A 21533-nucleotide genomic window follows, 5' to 3' on the forward strand; every position below is an offset into this window, starting at 1 on the left:
AGCCAGAAATCTCCCTGGAAGCCAAACTGATAAAGCTGAGGCTGTTTGTGCTATAGTCACAACATGAGAATGAATGAGTCACTGGAAAAGACAATAATGCTAGGAAAGGTGATGGGATGTAGAAAAAGAGGAAGAATGCACACTAGATGGATGGACTCTATTAAGGAGGTCATGGGAATGTATTTACAGGACCCAAGCAGAGAAGTGGAAGATAGGGGGTCTTGGAAATGTCTCATCCGTGGGGTCACCATGAGTAGGGATCAACCTGAGGGCAGTTAACAACAACAGCAACAATGAAAGATGTACCCTGTGACTAGAGAGCAACCAAGTAGGACCAATCAAGCGCAGCCAAATATAACTTCCGACTGGGAGAACCCGCTCCCTCCTCTCTACACACACATTGCTCCTCCGATAGCAGCTTTGGGAAGGAAAGGCAGGCTTGGACTCAATGCAGGAAGAATCCTTCCTGACCTGCCCCACTATTCTAAAAATATTATCTGCCTTCATAGTGGTTTTTCTGCCTCCAGATTAACAGGTCTTCCTGTCCATATGACCTTGGAAAGCTAGCTTCCTTTTTTGAGACAAGAGGAAATGTAGCTTCCACTAATGTCCTTACTTTGACTACCATGAGAAAACGTCTCTCATTTCTGGCAAAACGAAGGTGTGGGAACATAAGGAGAAAGGGAAGAGTCTTGCTGTGACAGGACTTAATTTTTATGAGATCAGAAAAACTAACCTTCACATACATACAACCAGGGTGCAAGATTTTGACTCTGACGTTTAAACAAGTCACAGGAAACACAAAGATCTAAGACTGAAATCAGCCATATGACATTTTAAAGACTTGACCATTATATATATAATTTAATTTTATTTGCATGCCACTTTTCTCCCAAAGTAGGACCTAGGGTGGCTCCCACTTTTATTAAATCTAAACACAACCAGAAACAAATTTTATACGGGTATCTAAAACAAGCATATGCAAACAACAATACCAAAACAAACTTAAATGAACTACGAAACAAAAACGGACATACACTATCAACTCGTCCCCAGAACTGATGAATAGATACCATGATTACTATACTTCCTTATATATAACACTATATTTGTGCCTCTACAATATAGAAAATGTTTATTTTAAGAAACCTGAAACTGATTTGTACCCCCCAATGAGACTGTAAATCTGTAACAAACAATTCCTAGTCTTTCTTAAAACTGTTCAAAGATTTCTCTTTGATCAGCATTATCAATTTGTCCATTTCAGGCAGTTCAGTTGTCTTCATCAGCCAGTCTTCTTGTATTGGAATATCAGTGTCCTTCCATTTCTGAGCATATACAGTGAGACCTTGTTATCTGCTGGGGTTTGGTTCCAGGATCCACCATGGATAACAAAATCTGTGGATGCTCAAGTCCCGTTAAATATAATGGCATGGCAAAATGGTGCCTATTATATCAAATGACAAAATCAAGGTTTGCTTTTTTGAATTTATACTTTTTTGGAATATTTTTCAAGTTGCAGATGCTTGAATCCATGGATAAAAAATCCGTGGATAAGGAGGGCCGACTGCATTATTCTTGCTGCTGTAATATATTGCAAAGTCTTTCTACATTTCTTCTCGATTTATTCAGTCAGCATTTCAAACAAAAATGTCTTTGATTTCAGTTGTATTTTGACTTTAAAAATGTTTTCCAACATTAAATAAATTTGAGAGCAGTATTTCTGTGCTTTATCACAGGTCCACCACCTCTCTTTTGTTTACATTTCTAACATTTGTTGGAACTATTCTTGTACATTTTTGATGACCTGTCTGGTATTAAACACCATCTATACATCATTTTATTTTTTTAAAATGCCCTTAAATGATAATTTAATGTATATTTCAAACACTTTGCCCACATTATTTACATTGTTCTACAGTACTTGAAGTGAGGAACCAATATTTTGAGCCATTTCACCATATCATCTTTTAGCTGTTCATCTTCTGTTTCAAATCTCAACAACAGTTATACATTTTAGCAATCTAATATTCATCATATCTACACAGTTGAGTTTCAAAATCAGATACAGACATTAATAATCCTTGAATTATTTTATCCATTTTAAATCTTTCACTTAAAGATTTCTGCTTAAAGAAAACCAATTTAACACATGTCCTTCAGCATCTAATTCTTCCCTTAAATCTGCAATGGTTATTTCCTGCTACCGACAAATCTTTATGGCAACAATTTTTCTTTTGTATGAATTTATCGCTTGAAGAAACTTTCTATAAGAGAACACAAGAGGTAACCTTGTAGGAGGGGGGAATCTAGCTTTATATTTATTCCAAATCCTCAATAATAATCGTCTCACATAATGATTGTTAAAGTTTGAATCAGCCTTCACTTTTTCATAACTCAGATAAACAGGTAACCCTGAGTTCAAATCTGCACACTCTAATTGTAGCAATCTTTCACTGGACAAGGTTATCCAGTCTTTCAACCATACCATACAACAAGAAGAGTACGGTAATAGGTTCTTAAATCTGAAAGGCCTGAACATCCTTTCTTTCTTTCATCTTGCAATATCTTAAATGTCACCCTTGGTTTCTTGCCTTACCAGATAAAAGAAGATACCTCTTTCTGCTGCTGTTTAGTCTTTTAAAAAAATAGTTAAAATAACCACATAAACAATATAAAATAGTTGAAAAGACATAAAAAGTTTAAAAAGAATGATAAAGCATCCCAATAACAAAGGTCCCTCGCTTATACATTAAAAGCCTGCTTAACAAAAAGCTCTTTGCCTGCCAGAAAAAGGAAACAAAAGGAAACAAAGGTGGGCTTTCTTGGTATGTTATCTGCTAGTTAGTCTCTAAGATCCCCGTGGATAGCAATATCAATAGATGGTTAAGTCCCGTTTTATATAATGGGGTAGTAAAATGGTGTCCCTAATATAAAATGGCAAAATCAAGGTTTGCTTTTTGGAACTTTTTTATTTAATATTTTTAAACCGTGGCTGGTTGAATCCATGGATGCAGGAGCCAAGGATATGGAGGACCAACTGTAGCTAGTGAAGCTTCCAAAGCTACAGGAACCTGGTGTGTTTGTGATAAGCAAAGGCTGAGGAAAATTCATCCTTCCAGATGTTTTAGACATCACCTCCCTCAAAGCCCAAGGCATCATGGTCATAGGCAAAGGACTGTGAAAACTGTCAGCCAAAAACATCTGGAAGGCTAAAAGTTCCTCATCTCCTTGGGCAGTCCCTTCTCTTCATGCTTTTAAGAGCAGCTTGAACTATTAATGTTCCCAGGGTGGCTACTTTCAACAGAGGAAGGGATGTAATTCTTCACTACGTTTCTTCTCAAAGGAAGCAATGAGTCACTTTAGCAGATTTCTTTCTGTTGCCAGAAAGTTTCAGAAGCCTATTTGCAATTTGGGGCTTAGTTTAGGCAAAATTTGCAACCAGTTATTTTTGCATGGTAAACAGCATTTTCTGTACAGGAAACAACATTTTCTGTGCAGAAAACAGTATTTCCACAAAGAAATATTATTTCCTGCACAGAAGAGGGTGGTTCCGACACAGTAAGTGCTGTTTTCTATGCAAATCAACCACAGGAAACAGCTTTTTCTGTGTAGGAAATAATATTTCTGCATAAAAATATTATTTTCTGTGTAGAAATCCCTGTTTCCTGCATAAAACAACCACATGTGCATTTTGTGCAGAAAATAATCAACTCATTTGAGATGCGGTGGTGAAGAAGAGTGCTGAGCCAAAATGACAAACAAATGGGTCCTAGAACAAATCAAGAGTGAAATATTCCCAGAAGCCAAGATGACAACACTGAGGCTGTTCTACTTTGGCCACATCATGAGGAGGCACGACTCATTAGAAAATACAATAATGTTGGGAAAGACTGAGGATAGTAGAAGGAGAGGAAGATGGCTAGACTCAATCAGGGAGGTCATGGGACTGAATCAACAGGACCTAAGCAGAGCAGAAGACAGGGAGTCTTGGAGGTGTCTCATCCACATGGTCATCATGAATCAAGGTCAACTCGAGGGCAGTTTACAACAACATATTATGTCACAGTTGTTCATAGCTTGTCATTCAAACACACAGAGAAAGAGAAGCTTGCTGAGGAAGGGTGAGAATAACACAAAGGACGATCAATTGGCAAGAAAAAGGCCACAACCTTATTAAATAAGCAACAAGTGAAAAGAGGGTTGGCCTGAAAGCATGAGGTCTGGATCTGACATCCACCAACCTGCATTAGTCGATGAACCGAATTGCCTGGTAACGGCCAGACTTCGGGATGACAGAGGGGTAACCGGCCTAAAGTGTGCTCACTGCTTAAAGAGCCGGCTATGCGCATAAGCCCATCTTCACCCCACATCACCGAGGAATGCTGAATCGATGTCTCCCCCACACTGGCGACATCGCTAGCTGTCAACACTCCCCGGGTCCCGGTGGGACTCCCAATCCCGTGCTCCACAGCACAAGAAACCACGCACATCAGATCCGAGACCTATGCTGCCGCCACAGAAGGCTGCCTCTTCTGAAAGTTGTGACAAAGAGCACAATTGAAACAAGGGAGGTAGAGCGGGGAGCCGGCAAACAATGGAGCCAAGAGCCGCGCGCCCAGGGCCTAAATATGCCTACAAGCCAATGATTGACCAGGAACCCAGGGAGGGACCATCCTCCACCCAGGCCTCCTGGCCAATCCGGAGCCGCAGCTCCAGCCCGCGGCCGATTAGAGTCACTTCTGCCTCCCGCAAGGGAGGCTGGTACTTGTAGTCCCAGCCCGGAAGTGCCCCAGTGGCACGGCGCTTCAGCTTTCACCCCCAGGGGTGCCTGGGAGCTGATGTGTGGGCCCCATGTGGGCTAGGAGCGCCGCAGCCGCCACTGGCTCGCCCGCTCACCACTGGCCAGAGCCCAGCAGAGCCCGTGGGTGAGCGGGCGGCCAAGGGCTGGGCTGCAGGGAGCCGCAGCCACACCCGGCCTCCCCCCACAGCAACAGGACCAGCTCAATGAGACGGGTGGACCTATATTTTGTTGTCTGGGAATTAAACCAGCTCGAGGGACTGTTCTGGGATCAAGGTGAAATGATGGGATTGTTCCTTGTCACTTACTTTGGGAGATAGGATAATTAACATTTAATCTAGCCTACTTGCTTCTATCCAGAAGGTAGATACAAAGCAAAATTGAGAGTGAAATGTAGCACCACAATGACTGTGAGGAAATTAGGAAATAAATACATAGACACACAACCCTATCATTGCAAGTTGCAGCAATAAATCAGTTAAACCTTGCAAATTGTAGCAAGATGCTTCTCTGCTAGATGAGCTGGAGTTCTGCACATAGTTTTTTTCCACTTGTTGGGAGCTGACCCCAACAAAACTGGAGAATCTGCATCCTTGTGTTTCACCTGGAGATAACCCATGAAAACGGAAGAGTCAGGGCCAGGGCCTGATACTTGGCAACCTTATTTCCAGGTTTTATTATGGGGCCATTAGCACCCCTTGCTTTTCTCAAGCAAACTCTGCAGTGGATGGAGCCTTTGCCAGAGGCCTACTTTTCTGCTTTTTACAGCTGCATAACACTCCACAGTGCACTCCATGCCTACCTTAGCCAAGTGCACAGCTGGTTTTGTTGGCCCTACTCTGTGTGTGTGCAGGGGTGTGTGTGTGTGTGTGTGTACATTTAAGGATCCCTGCTCCTGGTTCGGCATATTCAGAAAAGCGATGCTGTGGCTTTAGACACAGCATTGCTTTTCTGAATATGCTGAACCAGGAACAGGGATCCTTAAATGCACATGCATGCATACACACCCATGAACGCTCACAGTACAGGGCCAACAGAATCAGCTGGGCACTTGACTATGAAAGAGGAGGAATAAGAAGAGGAGGAGGAGGACTTTACAAGGCTGCAGTGATGTGTGTGGGGAGGTGTGATTCAGCCAGGAGACAGGAGGAATTCGTCATCTTCAGTAGTTGCATAACCCTCCCTGGCACCCGCAGCCTCATCATAACACCCACCAAGTTTGGTATGGGATGCCAACAGGGAAACTGTCTCCAAAATGGACCATTCCTGCCATCTACTGGGAGACAATAGGACTGCAGATGAAAAGAAAGCTTTTTGGAATAGACATGTCCTGCCATGTTGACTCAAACAAAACAACCGAAGGGTTCTGGCAAAAACTATAAGGGAATGACAGCACCCTGCTATGTTGACTCTCAGTAAAGAGGAATTTCCCCCCCCCCCTGGTATAACTTTCCCCTTCTTGGGGTTACTGTGATGTAAGAAGCTGTAGCTTATATCGTCTTCTTCTGCTCTTTCTTCTGTACAAAATAAAGGAAGGAAATATCAGGCTCTGGATCCAGCAGCCTAGCCACAAAAGCCATAACTTTTCTGGAGATTGAGGGCCCGAACAGACAAGCCAAAATAAAGCTGCTTTGGGTCATTTTGGAGGTATGCTGTTTAAATGACACATGCATCCTAAGAGGCTAGAAGCTGCATCAAAGTTGTGCTCTAGTCCTTAGGACTGGAGCACGGCTTGGGCACAGCTTCTGGCCTTTTAGGACTCATGCAGCATTTAAACAGCATGCCTCCAAAGTGACTCAAAGCAGCTTTATTTTGACCTGTCTGCTCGGGCCTTCAGTTGTTGTGTAAAAGAAGAAATGGAGAAAAGCAACAGCTTGTCATTCAGAAAAAGTGCATCTGCGGAAAATCCCTTCTTATGCATTCCGTCTTCTCCCGTTGCACAGTAATAAATAAATTCATATCTCATCAACTCAGTGACCTATATACCAAAGGGGGAGGCAGTGCTTTTTACTTGAAACATTCTTAGCAACCTGGCTTCAGAGCTTTTACTAAGGCAAGACTTAGGGATGCCAAATTTATTTACTGGCCTTGTTTCCTGCCCAGCATGTGCCAGCGGAACAGGGGAAGCTTCTCCTGGCATAGAGATAAACTGACAATAGAAAAGCTTCATCAGTTTAATCATTGCTTGTACAGCTGCTGTTAAATATACACAACTGATGCCAAAGAGCTAAAACTGAAATTCATCTAGAATTCCAAGCAAACCTAAAGGGAGGGCTGTCAGTTCACCACAATATGCTGTGTACCTTCAAAACTGCCCATGAAGCTGAGGCTTCTCCCATCCATTCCTTCTTTGTTCTTTTCCATCCTCTGTACTTCTTTCCTTGCTGCAACCTGGTTGCAAGACAGCAGGTGCAGCACACAGCAGGTGGGGAAGAGAACAGATGGGGAAGGAAGGACTGGCGCAAAGGTACAGAGAGAGCCTCCAGGTTGCAGTCAGGCAACTGTATGAAGGAACAGGCAGAACGAAGGATGCTCAGAAGAAAGGGGGGAAGCACCCACAGCTCTGAACCAGCACAAACACAAAGTTATGTAACCAAAGCTCCTAAGTAGGAAGTTGTTCTCCCCCCCCCCCCGGCCTCACCGTTATGTGCTATTTGGATTGGAAGTGGAACCACCCACACTGGCCAGAATGCTCATTCTGATCACAAATGTCTCGCTTCCACTTCCACTTTCCTTATTAACTGGATGTTTTGACTTACAAAAGTTAGGGCCAAGCAAGATGTTAAGAGACCATATCCTTCAACCTTTCATAGACGAAAACAGTGGCATGTATGGCCAAGCAACATCAGAGTGTGATTAAAATAGCAAATGTTATCAATGAGGAAGATCATTGTTGTTGTGTGCCTTCAAGTCATTTCCAATTCATGGTGACCCTAAGGGAAGCTTTCACGGGGGTTTGTTGGCAAGATTTGTTCAGAGGTTTGCCATTGCCTCCCCTGAGGCCGAGAGTATATGACTTGCCCATGGTCATCTAGTAGGTTTCATGGTTGAGTGTGGGAATCGAACCCTGGTCTTCCGACTCATAGTTCAGTGCTCAAATCACTATGCCAGCAAGCAAGCTAGGAAAGGCTGCAACAGTTTTCTTTTGCTTGAGCTTACCGGGAAGGACCTGATTCTGACCTTTCCTCGCCTCTCCTCTCTCCACAACCATCACTACCACCACTGAGTTTGCACTTGCACTTTGAATTTGCACTTGCACTTTGAATTCAGTTTGCAACAATGAAGTAAGCCAGGGACGAAGGGGAAGGTGGGAGGAGAGAAAACCTGGTACATTTTAAAAACAGCTGGAAAAGTAGAGTAATTGCTCTTTGCCAAATCGGGACAGTTGGAGGATATCTGTGAGAAATGTATAGGCCTACTTTTCTCCTGTGTCTCTCAGGTAGTATACTTTCTATTGCAGTTGCAGCCAGAAGTTTATGTAATCAGACTTTTCTGCTCAGAAAGTTATTTTTAAAAGGTAATTCTTTCCCATTCTGACACACCAGAACTGTTACAGCTGTAGCTGCAGTTTTGAAAAGATCTTTCTTTTCTCATTACACAAAAATAATCCAAGAAGCTACCTTTTAGTTACCTTTGGGGGGGTGGAAGAATAAGTATGCTCCAAGTCACTGATTTGTGGTGCAAAATACACATTAATAGTGAGCCCATATACACAACACAACTAAAGTAACTAAAACTGGCTCCAGCTACATCTTCAAAAATATAATATTATACCCATGGTGTAAAAATTGTTGCAGAAAAGTTGCAGGAAATATAAATTTAATTCTTGCAAACAGGAATTGATTGCAAGCTAGCCACTGTTTCCAACCGGTTACTTCCAAGCTGGGGGTGAGGGGAACCGCACAGAGAATGCTAGAGGAGTTTTTAACATCACTGTCTTGCTCTTTTTCTACCTAAGATTGCGTTGTTGTTTTCATATGCACAGAATGACCAGATGTCCTAGTGACTAAGGAAGACAAGGCACTGTAAAATATAGAACATTCAAAAAAATGTAGGATATTCCAAAATAAAAGCTAAAAACACTCGTATAAATATAAACTCATGCTTCTTAGTCATGCTCAAAATGGAGGACATTATGGAATGCCTCCTGGACAGAAGGTTGAAATGTTGGACAGATCCTGGAAAAGGAGGCTGTCTGGTCATCCTGGCTATTGAATTGTTAGCAAGGCTATTCAAAAACCTGAAGCAGTACAAAGAAAGGCTTATCATTGGTGTTTATCAGACAAAAGAAATTGGAAGTATAATCCAATGGCAATCCAAATGCAATCATGAGGTTTCACGTTATTGCGTGATAGACTACCACACACACATTCGGGCAATGAGACATCAGCCCAAACGCAATCATGGGGTTTAACGTTATTGCGTGATAGACTACCACACACACATTCGGGCAATGAGACATCAGCCCAAACGCAATCATGGGGTTTAACGTTATTGCGTGATAGACTACCACACACACATTCGGGCAATGAGACATCAGCCCAAATGCAATCATGGGGTTTAACGTTATTGCGTGATAGACTACCACACACACATTCGGGCAATGAGACATCAGCCCAAACGCAATCATGGGGTTTAACGTTATTGCGTGATAGACTACCACACACACATTCGGGCAATGAGACATCAGCCCAAACGCAATCATGGGGTTTAACGTTATTGCGTGATAGACTGCCACACGCACATTTGGGCAATGGCATGCTATTTTTTGCAATGGGGAGCCAGTTCGAATGCAATGAGCATTCACGTAATTTTGCTAAACTAGCAACTTTACGTGAATGCGTTCTGGCCCCACTTTCTTTTCATTCGAAATTAAGAGAAATTCCTCACATGTGATAAACTCCATTGTCTCTTATAATACCCATCGTAGCCCTTGTTTTGCTTTTCTCCTAAAAACCATTCATGCACACAGACAACTTGTACCTTAGAATTTTTTGACTCAGCTTTGGAGGGGGAACAAGAGTCAGGTGCTAACTCCAAGCAGTGGCTTTTGTTGTTAGTTGCTGTCAAATTGACTTTGACTTTTGGGAATGAGAGCCCTCACAGAGTATTAGTCATCAAATGCCCTGCTCAAGCTCTTGCAAACTTAGTGCTTTAACTTCATTAATTGAATCAATTCACTAGACTGTGGTCTTCTTCCTTTCCTACAATCTTTACCAGGTATTATTGTATTTTCCAATGAGTCATATAGGCTTATGATGTGTCCAAATTAGGACAGTTTTGTTATTTAGACTTCTAGTGAGAGTTCAGGCTGATTTATTTTCAAATACATTTTTTTTGTCTTTTTGGCAGCCCATGCTGGTATGCATAGACTCCTCCAGCACCATATTTCAGATGAGTTTATTCTCTTCCTCTCAGCTTTCATCACTGTCCAGATTTCACACCCATACAGAGAAATCCCAAATAGTATGGTCTCGGTAATTCTGACATTGGTATTTAATGATATATCACTTAAGGATCTTACCTAGTTCTTTCATGTCTGCCTATTCAAGTTTTAGGTCCAAAACACATTGCAGAAATAATCCAATTTGAGATCACTGTAACTTCCCTGGCTCAATGCTAGGAAATTTTGGGAGCTGTAGTTTTGTAAGACTTTAGCCTTCTCTGTCAGAGAGCTCTGGCGCCACATTAAACTACAGTTCCCAGGATTTCCTAGCACTGAGCCAGGGCAGTTAAAGTGGTATCAAACTGGATTATTTTTGCAGTGTGTTTTGGACCTTGATTACAGCCTCCATTTTGATTAATGGCTGAGACATGGTATAGAAAAATCAAATATTTTGATGCAGCTACACTTCATTATTTTTTTAATGTAATCTATAGCCTTGCTTTTGCTTTCCAGGCATCATTTAATTAAAATGTAGATGTGTGTTGTGTGGGGGATTGGACCTTTCTGCATTTCAGTCAGGGTCAAACATCATCCCCTTTCTGCCCCTAGAACAGTTTTCCTTTCAATTCCCTTCACATCAAGCAAAGCTAAATTACTGCACTGAAAGTAGATAAACTGGCATTTCAGCTATGATGCTGGAGAAAATTCATATTTTTTTAAAAAAATCAGATCCATGTGACAAACTCCCCTGTATTACTTTGAAAGTAGCTTTAAGGCCAGCGGAACATGGAATAGCAGACACGTAGTATCTGCGAGTGGGGCAGGGATCACTTGTTTCCTCTTAACAGAACTGCTGTGATCACGTTTGACTGAAGTATCTTTCTCCTCCCCCTGCACCACCACCCCATAGCAACTATTTGGTAGGAAGGAAACACCCATAGATGCCAATCCATCCCTTCTTGGAGACGTGGTCAACTAAATGTCCCAACACATTCAGGAAATGTTGAAACTCTTCTCCCATCCTCAGTGGCTTCCATTTTCACTTTCTAAAGGATTCCCATTGTCCCAAGTGAGCTGTTATGTGCTACTTGGCTTACAGTTAAACCCCCTCCCTAGAGAAATCGTTCCTAATTCATGCCTCAGAGACTACTGAGGTTTTCTGAGTCTCGGAGCCAGGCTTAAGCTTCACCTAAGCTGAATGAGCTAACCATCTTAGAGCAGAAGTGACAGCCTCTTAACTCATGAAGTCTCCAGCAGTTAAGAGGGCAGAACTGCATGCGCTGCCACACAACTCTTCCTGGCACCCCTAGACTTGTTTAAATGCCATGAATGCAGGGGACAAGGCTAATCTATTGCCAGAGGTTAAGTAAGATTCAAGTGCAAGCAAGGCAATTTGTGTGTGGACTGGGAATTGAGAGAGGAGCATCTTTTGTCCTTTGCTTCAAGCAACAAAATGTCTTGAACTTAGGGCTGCCACTTGTCCCAGAAAACCTGGAAAATCCCAGAGCTAGGCCAGTTGAAGCAGTAAATCCCAGATTTCTCCTTCACCACAGGCCGATGAGTAGATTAAAATGTGGCAGTGGTGATGAAGCAAGAAACTGTGCAAGAAGACTGGCACTCCAGTTGCACAGGGCTAGCACTGCCACCTTATTCTTCCAGTCTTTCCCTTTCCCCCACAGGCCTGGAAAGTGGAAAAGGAAAGGAGGCAAACAGAGATGGCTTTGCGTTGTGTGGTGACTGTAGCAGTGGCTTGAGCCTAGGACTGAGCAGCACAGTGGAACTTCACTTCCAAATAGCCTCAAGAGAGTAAAGAAAGTCCCTTTACTCTCTGAGGCTGTTTGGAAGCTTCCCCCTCTTCACACCACCTAGGAGGGGAAAGAAGAAAACAAGAGCTCTTAGCTTAGTACTGGTACTGAGGTTGAAACATAATGGTAGAAAAAGTGCAATGATTAAGATGTTGAATTCACATAATCAGAATGCAAATTAATAATATGCATAATATACAAATCAGATGGCCGGATAGGAGGGACTGGAATATGGCAACCCTACTTAGCCTGCTGCTAAAGGAGTGTTAGGTCTGGGGATTACCCTGAAGGGATCGATCCTAAACTCCAAGGGCAAAGGGCAGGGATCATGTAGGCTTCAAGATGTTGACTGCAGTCCCAGCATTCCCCACTGTTGGCTATGCTGGCTAGGGCTGCTGGGAATTGAAACCTAATATCCTCTGGAGGAAGAAAGGATTCCCAGCTCTCTCTTAGGGAGCTGGCTCCAGTGAAGACGGAGCGACCTGCTTTGAGTAAACACACTGTCTGTAAGATTGCACGGTGAATCATTTGTCCACAGGATTATTACCAGTTCCACCCTCCTCCTTTTCCTCCTGATGTAGGCGGATGCTGCTGGTATAAGATTAGTCACTTGTGTTAGTGAAGGTCTGTTCCTTAACGGGTTGATGTAAGAGAATGGCAAAAGACAGTAAGCTGAGAAGTCTCCATTTCAAGTCTTATCTCGCATGCAAAAATATTGGGTGTCCTTGGCCAGGCTGTGATTCCCTCTGTCAGATAACATTCCACTGTTCCCAAATATTTTCTTCATCCAGGTCCAACATGTAGGAGGACAGCATCACTGTCTACTTACCTCACAGGGCCATCATATTTGGGTAACATATGCAATGTGTGCTACGCCAACATTAAATCTCACCCTTTCCTGCTGCAGATTCACTGAAGATGTTCAGACTTGTGTGTTCCAACTCCTGACATTGATTTGATAGATTAGGACCCATAACTAGCTCCTATACATCATCAAATCCACTTCCCCCTTGCCTGTATTTGCAATTTCTGAGGCAAAAAACTAGCTAGAGCAAGGGTGAATAACTTTAGTGGGGCCCAGCTTCTGGATCCTGTCATGTGCTGCTGTCATCTCAACAGTACTTGCTGAAATCTGGCAAGAAATCAGGGAGTAAGGGAAGGAGACACCTATAAATTGAGCATTTCCTGCCTGTGTTAAAGTTGCCTTTTTTCCTGGTTGGCTGCTGAAGTTCAATGATGCAATTTATCACTGAATTTGAGTATCATGGTACAGTATGGTATGGTTCAGTACAGTATGGTTTGGTTGCCCACTCCTGGGGTAGAAGGAGCACCAGTTGGCCAAGGACTTTGCCATTAATAAGTCAGATAACGTGGGCTAACACACCATCAAACTGAGTCTCCATACCAAAACAAAAGTAGTTGCTGATCCAGGGTATTTGTAGATAGTTGGTAGAGGACATGAGAGCATCCAACTTCAAGCCTAACACAAACTGAAGGGCAGCAGAGGCAGCATTCAGCTCTACCAGTACATGGGAACTACAAAGGTGTAGCGAATCAATTTAAAATGCAAAATAGATGGGTAAACTAGATAATAGTGACCAGGAAGTAAATGCATATTGTGGAAGTCATCCTACTATAACGGTTTCAACTGCTGATGAAGTCTAACACACTATGATTTCTCTGCCAACCTGTGAAGAAACTGCCCTCTTGAAATTCCTGCAAATAGGTGACCTTCCAAAGCCAAGATTACTAAATTCACTTTTCTCTGGTGAAGCATTAAACACCTGTATGGCGTCAACACATGTGTCCAAGTTGAGAATGAATTTTTTCACACAGCTGTAGATGCAGCAAAGGTGAATCCTGCAGCATAAAAAGCATACATACATGGGAAGCCTCCCTTGTACATGTACAATGTCTTAGTAAGAAAACATCCAGTGGTAGTCATGTTGGCTATATAGCAAAGTACAATAACATCCAAAAACTGCAATAGTGATAGCTTTATTGGGGCAACCAAAATGCATAACATGTATTTTGTGCATTTTAGTAGGCCCAATAAATGTCTTAGTGTTGGGGTTTAGCAAGATTCACCTGTTTGTTTGTCTGTTTGTTTTTAAACTATATTTCTAAATGCTAAAAATCTGAGAACTGAAGAAAAAATTGGGGGAGGGATCAGAATTCCTATTTGGGGAGCAATGTCATTTGTCTCCTTCCCCAGTCGCTGCACCTCTGGAGAGCTACATGATGGCTTGAAAAACTGATGTTAGTAGAGCACAATTCACACAACACATCTCCATTGAGCATGAATGAGGAGGCAGCACTAGCATGTGAACTGGCTTCACACGTTCTGTGAAAGACACAACCATCCCTTTTAGCTTGCCGGATCCTGTAAGCTGGGGGTGCCATTAGAAAAAGAAAGAGTGCCACACAGATTGGCCAAACAAGGATAGCCATTCCCCACACAGTGTTACTGTTTTCACTTGTTTATTGACACACAGAGGGGAGAGGAGGGGAATCATGAAGGAAACGACCCCTCTCCCTCAGTCCCCACAAGAACCACATGAAAAATCTCCAGCTCCGAGCAATACAGCAAAGCAAATGTTCAGTCCGACAGGAGGGCAAAAAGGACAGGCGGTGGAGGGCATGGATTACAGGGAGAGAGGTTTTGCTGGTCTCTCCACACTTTCTGGCCATGGTCCTTTGAGAGGGAAGTGGGGAACATATGGGCTAGCCCAGCCTTTTTAGGGTACCTCTGGGCACCACTTAGGGAACCAAATCTCTTTCAGACTTGATGGCTGAGCTATCCAAGATAGGCCAGTTCTCCTCTACTATAGTGCAAAGAGATATAGTCAGTGATAACTCCAGCATTAATGTAAGTAGAGAACATACTCTACCTAACCCGTCTAGAAGGCCATGTCTTCATGACATGACCTAGTTGGCTTTCTCCTTCCTAGATTTCCAACCAGGCCTGGTCTAACTCAACCTCACAGTCAGGACCAAAGTGAAACACCAAACCAACCACAGGTGAAGACAGATGTAGTATTATACCAGAAGCTCTTGTCTCCTCACATAAAAGTCAAGTACATACCAGCAAACCAAACATTGGCTGGAATGGGCCAAGGAGATGGGTTGGCCCACAGTTTTGCTGCATGACATGTGCCTGAAGTAAATCTCCTTTTAAAAAAAACCTACTTTAGAAAGGAATGCATAAAGGTTTATATTTAGGTATCTTCTTCTTCCATTTTACCTATTGTTGTTGTGTGTCGTCATGTCATTTCTGATTTATAGCAACCTAAAGCAACCCTATCACAGAGTTTTCTTGACAGAGTTTGTTCAGGCTTGCCATTGCATTCCTCTGAGGCTGAGAGAGTGTAACTTCCCCAAGGTCACCCAGGAGGTTTCCATGGCTGCCCTAGTCCAGTGCTCAAACCTCTGCGTCACTCTGGCTCTCCCTATTTTTATCTATACAAAACAAACAAAACAAAATAAAATGCAAAAACCCAGAAACACAGGAATCTCCCACACATTTTTAAAATGGCTTCTGCATCAAATGGCTGTGGTGGATAGAAGAAGAAATTGAGGTATTGTACATACAGGCCAATAAGTGCTTCCCACAGTAGATGTTTCCTTGGATCATACTGAAGAACCTCATACACACCCAGCCTTCTAGACAGAGTTGGAGAGTGGGAATAGGGCTATAAAACCATGTACCCCACTCATCAAATGCTGCATCTGTCTCAACATGTGGGAAGTTTGGTGAAGCCTTTTTGAAACACAAATCCTGAAGTCTCCAAAATCCCTGGTCAATTGGACCCTCACCCTGACCTGGTTGTCACTAGCTATTTCAGATTTTGGGACTCTTCAAGACCTACTTTTGGCTGTTGGGTGCCTTCTTACTATTCTCAGTTCCACTGTTCCCACACAATGGTCTTGCTAGTCTAAGATCCTTCCGCTCCACTGCCTCTTCTCTCCATATTCTAGCTACCATTTTGTGACTCTCAAAGGAAGAGAAATGTAGTCTCAAAACCATTTTGGAATTATCCATAGAAACTGGAGCAGGAAGGGGATGTTTTTTAACTTCCACATCACCACCACCATATCTCCCAATCCTGCAGCACATTACTGGTCTCTGTGACAGACACAGATGGATGTGAGGTGAGTTAACGCAGTGGAATTGTGATGGGTCCACCAGCCTCACAGGGGATTGGATTTTGGTCCCAGGCGGGGTGACTTTGAACGCTCCTAAGGGCCGGCTGGAACAGTGGTTGAACTTGACTTTTGTAAAACTCCTGGGCCCCTCAGGGCAGAGATTATCCCCAGATGGGGGAGCAGGAAATGAAAGGACAGCCCCCAACCCTTGGGCGAGGGTGCTGGCGCAGCGTCGTGGCTGTGAAGCCGCATGCAGGAGGGTAGCTCATGCAAAGGGCAGCGGCCCAGGCTCTTCGGACACCTGTGGATGGCAAGAAATGGGTTAAAGAGAGGAAGCTGCTGTGGAAACCAGCCTCATCTTGAATTCTATAAAATTCCCATTGCAAAGCAACTCCCTCCCCTCCTTCCAATCCTTCACATCTTCTCATCCCAGTGCCAATTGCCCTAGGTAAAGGTAAAGGTTTTCCTTTACATGAATGTCTAGTAAGCAACTGTAGGGGGTAGTGCTCATCCCTGCTACTAAGCCAAAGAGCCAGCATTGTCTGAAGACGACTCTGGTGGTCAGCATGACTGCACCAAATGCTGTTACCTTTCCACCAAAGTGGTACCTATTTATTTTCTTACATTTGCATGCTTTCAAACTCGTATGTTGGCAGAAGCTGGGGCCAGTGATGGGAGCTCACCCCATCATGCAGCACCCGGGCCTCGAACTGCCAACCTTCTGACCTTCCAGTCATCAGAATTGGCATCTTAACCACTGAGCCACCACATCCCATCCTATATTGCAGTCTACCCCAACCTGGCACTGTCCAGATATGTATGGACTACAACTCCCATCCTCCCAATCATGAGGGCTCAGAAAAAGAGGGCTGTTGCCTAACACATCCACAGAGCCCTGGACTGGGAAAGCTGCTTTATGCTGGGTGAACCTGAATTCCCACCACCATGTTTTCCTTGGGACGCCACTTGTGTTTTACCATAAAGAAAGATTTCAAGACATGTTAGTATTTATTAAAAACACTTGGTGCCTGGGATATATGATTGACCTGCAGGTTGAACTGGCTTTAAACAAACTGAATAGCAATAGCCTACACTATAACATAGAGCTGGAAATGTGTGGTCTTCCAGTTATTTTTAGATTCCAACTTCCATCAACCTTAGCCAATACAGTGAGGTGAAGTAAGGAATCATAGTGTGGGATCATGGTAGTAGCCACCCAATGATATCTGGCAGGGCTCATCTTCCTCAGCTTTGCTACAATGGGTCCCTCTTATAGCATTTTATCACTGCCACATCTATATCTGCTGATCTCAGGCTACAGTCATGTCATCTGGAGCCACAAATACAGTGAAACAGGAAACAAAAGAAAACTATTTAGGGATACATGGTACTGTCAAAAGGGATAATCCACCATTGAAATCATGCCAGGTATTAACAGTCACAGATCAATGTGATTATTTACAGCAGTTCGTGCTGTAGCACACTCTGCCCTACTCCTCATGTCATAGGAATATGGGCCCACTGTACAATTCACCCATCAATCTGTTGTGAGGCAAGTAGCCAGAGGTTTCTTCCACCTAAACCTAGATAACATTAACCATGCACTGGTGTCCCTGGTTCCAACGAAATCTGAAAGCCTATGTACACACCCTCACCAGCATAAACTGTACAAGTTAGAAAACACAATGTTAATTATGTAAGGAAAACCTATATTAATAATTGTAACTTTGACTCAACATTTTCTTAGATTTTTTTTAAAGTTAACATGGTAAGACACTTGTCCAAGGCCTGTCCTTAATCTGCCTCTGGCTAGGAGATGAGAAGTGGAATGCGGAGCCAGAGAAAGAATAACTCTCTGTCCTGAATACGTGGCTGGGCCAACCTGATGCATAGTTTCCAACCCTGTGCCATTGTTAACAGCACTTTGGCAGAAAGACATGAAGAAGGCAAAGTTTCCTCCTCCATCTCCAGGAAAAGTTCCATCTGCCTAAGTCTTACAAAAACACTCTGCTATTAAAAGGTACATACAATCTTATCCTTCAAGATCCCAGCATGCCTGAGCTGCAAATAATTTCTTTTCTGCACCCACCTCTCTGGTCACCATTTTCCATGCTGTCCCCCGGACGTGGCTTCTCCAATTTCCTCACCCTCTGCACCAGGTCCCATCTTGGTGATGTGGCGCAAGAAGGATGTGGCATTAATTGCTCTCTGTGAGAAGATAAACATGCATCAAGACTGCCAAATGGAGAAGAACAATCTGCCTCACTCTTCTTGTGCCTTCAAGAGCAGCTTTCATTGGCAGAAATCAGCAGAAAACTTTTAGATGCAAAGATAAGCATTGCCCTTTACTACATTTCTGTACATGAAACTGCTTTTAAAGACAGAGCTAAAGAGACAGGTCTCAAAGCTGACAATTCTAGATGGTAAACTGAAGGGTGAAGAAAAAGGCCAGAAGGAGAGATCTAGGGGACTCCAAAGCAGTAAAATAAAGAAATCTGAATTTAGGATGGAGCTTTACAGAAACATAGAAATTAATGTTTTTCCTGATATGGAGGTCAGTGATGACAAATGATAGAAATTCAGCAGGAATGTTTTCCCTGGTATTAAAGATGTAAAAGCAGGGCCAGAAAAGAGGGGAAAAGGTTGTCAGCCATAACCAACTCTCTCCATTCCTTCTTTTGCCAATCTCATGGTTAGTAGAGTTTCAGTTTATGCTGAAAGGCAAGGTTTATCCACTTGCCCAGTTACCAGCTAAAATGCAGGAGCCAGGGTTTAAAGCTGCAACATCATTACCATTACGGGAGACTGAGGAGCTGGGTGTTAACAAAACTGGCACTCAAACCAGTGAATCTACTCTGTGTTTTAACCCAATCTGAAGGAACTATCCAAGGTGATGATCTCTACTCCCAAAATAGCTCTTTTACACTTTGACCTGAAACCGTGAATAGATTTGCTGTCCCAGTGATATGGAAACCATCAATCATCATGGGTCAAAAGCACTGGCAGGAACCAATATGCAAAAAAGAGCACTTTTACACATCCAGCAGCATCCCAAGATTTACAGAAGTACAGAAATATATGTGCCCCTCTGCCAATTTGGTTTCTGTAAATAAAAACTGCAGGAGATGGAATGGAGTATTTCTGATGGAAGATGTGAGTGGCCAGATCCCTAAAGAGGAGCACAGGTGTTAGAAAGCTAATAACACTGGCTCCAGTTGCGCAGGACCATATAATGCAGTGTCTCTGAGGAGGCACAAATGACTCTAGCCTGGATGGCAAGACACCAGTTAGAGAATTAGAGCTTGAGAACATTGCATGTTTTAATACAACTCCCAGAATATCCTAGACAGCATATCCTGGACAGTCTGTCCCAACAAGCAACAATTCCAAGATCTGCTATATACCCAGGTTCACTCTTCTTTAAAATCAAGCCCCACAAAAACCCTTCCCCATTACAGGTTACAACAAAATCTTTCCCCTTACCTTCCACTGGCTGCGAGCAAAGTTCTTTTGGATCTGCTCACAAACAGAGCCATGAATGTCTTTTTCCAGTGCTGTATCCCCAGAGATCCTGAAATGGCATAAGAGGCAGAAAAAAAACTTCCATTAGATTCTTCTCCTGCCTTGAATGGATGTGTAATTCACACTCTGAGCATACTTTATACAGCGACATCTCAATGCATTAGTATTGTACCAGCTTTTAATACTGTCTGCACAAAAGTGTGAAGGAGGTGTAAGCACAACCAAATGCAGAGTGAAGCTATAGGACTAGACTCTATGTCACCAGTCATTTGTTGTGGATTTTGATGTGTATATCAGGCTAGAGATTTTATTCCTAGCAGAAGAGTTTTCAGAAGCCAAATGAAGCAATGAGTCTGCAGATTGGGCCCATAGAGAAGCATGCAGAATAAGCATTGAATGTGTAACTAGAAAACAAAGATGGTTCATTCTAGCATGTTATGTATTTATAAGACCTAAAGAGAGGCAGTGTGGCATAATGGTTTGAGTGTTGGACTAGGACACTGGGAGACCAGGGTTTGAATCCCCACTCTGCCATGGAAACCCACCCAGTGACCCTGGGCAAATCACAGTCTCTCACCCTCAGAGGATGGCAAGGGCAAACCCCATCAGAACAAATTCTGCCAAGAAAACCCTGATAGCTTCACCTTAGGATCACCATAGGTCATAAATTACTTGAAGGCGCACAGCAAGAACAGCAAAATAGGGCCTAAAGCACAATTGTTAAAGGCATTGTTACTGAGTGTCCATTCTCCCATTCAAAAACTTCATGAATGGAAGCCTTTCTACTACATACAACCCTGGCATTCAGATTTTGTTAAAAGTTATTTTAAAAAAAACAAGGAGGAAGTCAACAGAATGTTGCAAATATGTTTACACGCATCAATATCTTAGCAATTTTTATTGTCTTGCTTCCCCCCACCAAAAAACCTCCATGAATTAAAAAGAGGAAAAATCTCTAGCTGTCTTAGAAAAATTGGTTAAAAAACACAATTGATCTGGAATTACATACATACATATATATGACACGATTTTATTTATTTATTTATCTATTTTTCTCTGTTGTAAATTTCAGAAGACATTGAAAGAGGGATAGGAATCATACAGTTCACTGAGTAAGTTGTCTCCACTGGGAGTACATAAGCCAGGACTGGGTGCCCATTTGGACACCTAACTATGACTTTTAAAAATGTAGCACCTCACTTGTGGCTCATCCGGAGGGCTACAATGCACTATTGTGGTTGCCCTTTTTCATAACCAGAAGTGACACTGCATCATCATATTCTGGAGCTCAACCTTTGTGCATGACTGTAGTTACCTTGTGGGGTAGGAGAGCCTGCAGGCTGGATCCCACAAGCCCCCTCCAGTCCCCCACCCCACCCAATCCTAGTCACCAAAAGGCCTTTTTAATTTTTTCAGTATGACCTTTGCAGAATTGTTGCCCCCAAATGCATGAAAACATGCAATGATGCTCCCTCTGCACCTCCATAAGCACCCAAACCCCATAATACCCCCCCCAATCTTCCATTTTCTTCAGCTATGTTGTTGTTGTGTGCCTACAAGTCATTTTTGACTTATGGCATCCCTAGGTCAAACCTATCATGGCGTTTTCTTGGCAAGTTTCTTCAGTGGGGATTTGCCAATGCCATCTTCTGAGGCTGAGAGAGTGTAACTTGCCCAGGGTCACCTAATGGGTTTCCATGGCCGAATCAGGATTCAAAGCCTGGTCTCCAGAGTCTTAGTCCAATGCTGAAACCACTACACCATGCTGGCTCCCTATTTTCCTCAGCATTCCTTCCCAAAATGGTGACAGGAAGTGATACACTTTCTGACACCATTTTGCTGAAGGATACGGAGGTACTGGAGCCTGCAACAG

At 43.0% G+C, this 21533-nt stretch overlaps 1 protein-coding gene across 3 annotated transcripts in view; it reads right to left on the reverse strand.

Moving 5' to 3' along the window:
- The window catches only part of LOC149322999 (calcium/calmodulin-dependent protein kinase type 1B-like), a 73415-nt gene that overhangs the window by 24288 nt on the left and 27594 nt on the right, over window positions 1-21533 (reverse strand). For 2 of the 3 annotated variants that reach the window (XM_089485989.1, XM_089485982.1), the window contains exons 10-12: window positions 19622-19709; window positions 18228-18346; window positions 14457-16439 (exon numbers count right to left, since the gene is read on the reverse strand). In XM_089485989.1, the coding sequence (XP_089342115.1) occupies window positions 18236-18346; window positions 19622-19709 (199 nt within the window). In that variant the 3' untranslated portion in view covers window positions 14457-16439; window positions 18228-18235. Of the gene's footprint in view, window positions 1-14456; window positions 16440-18227; window positions 18347-19621; window positions 19710-21533 lie in introns of those variants that run through there. The other variant, XM_089485997.1, reaches the window with a different exon arrangement.

This window comes from Sceloporus occidentalis, unplaced genomic scaffold (assembly GCF_023333645.1).
Source record: "Sceloporus occidentalis isolate IW3139 unplaced genomic scaffold, rSceOcc1.0.p SCAF_1, whole genome shotgun sequence".
NCBI classification, from domain to species: Eukaryota; Metazoa; Chordata; class Lepidosauria; order Squamata; family Phrynosomatidae; genus Sceloporus; species Sceloporus occidentalis.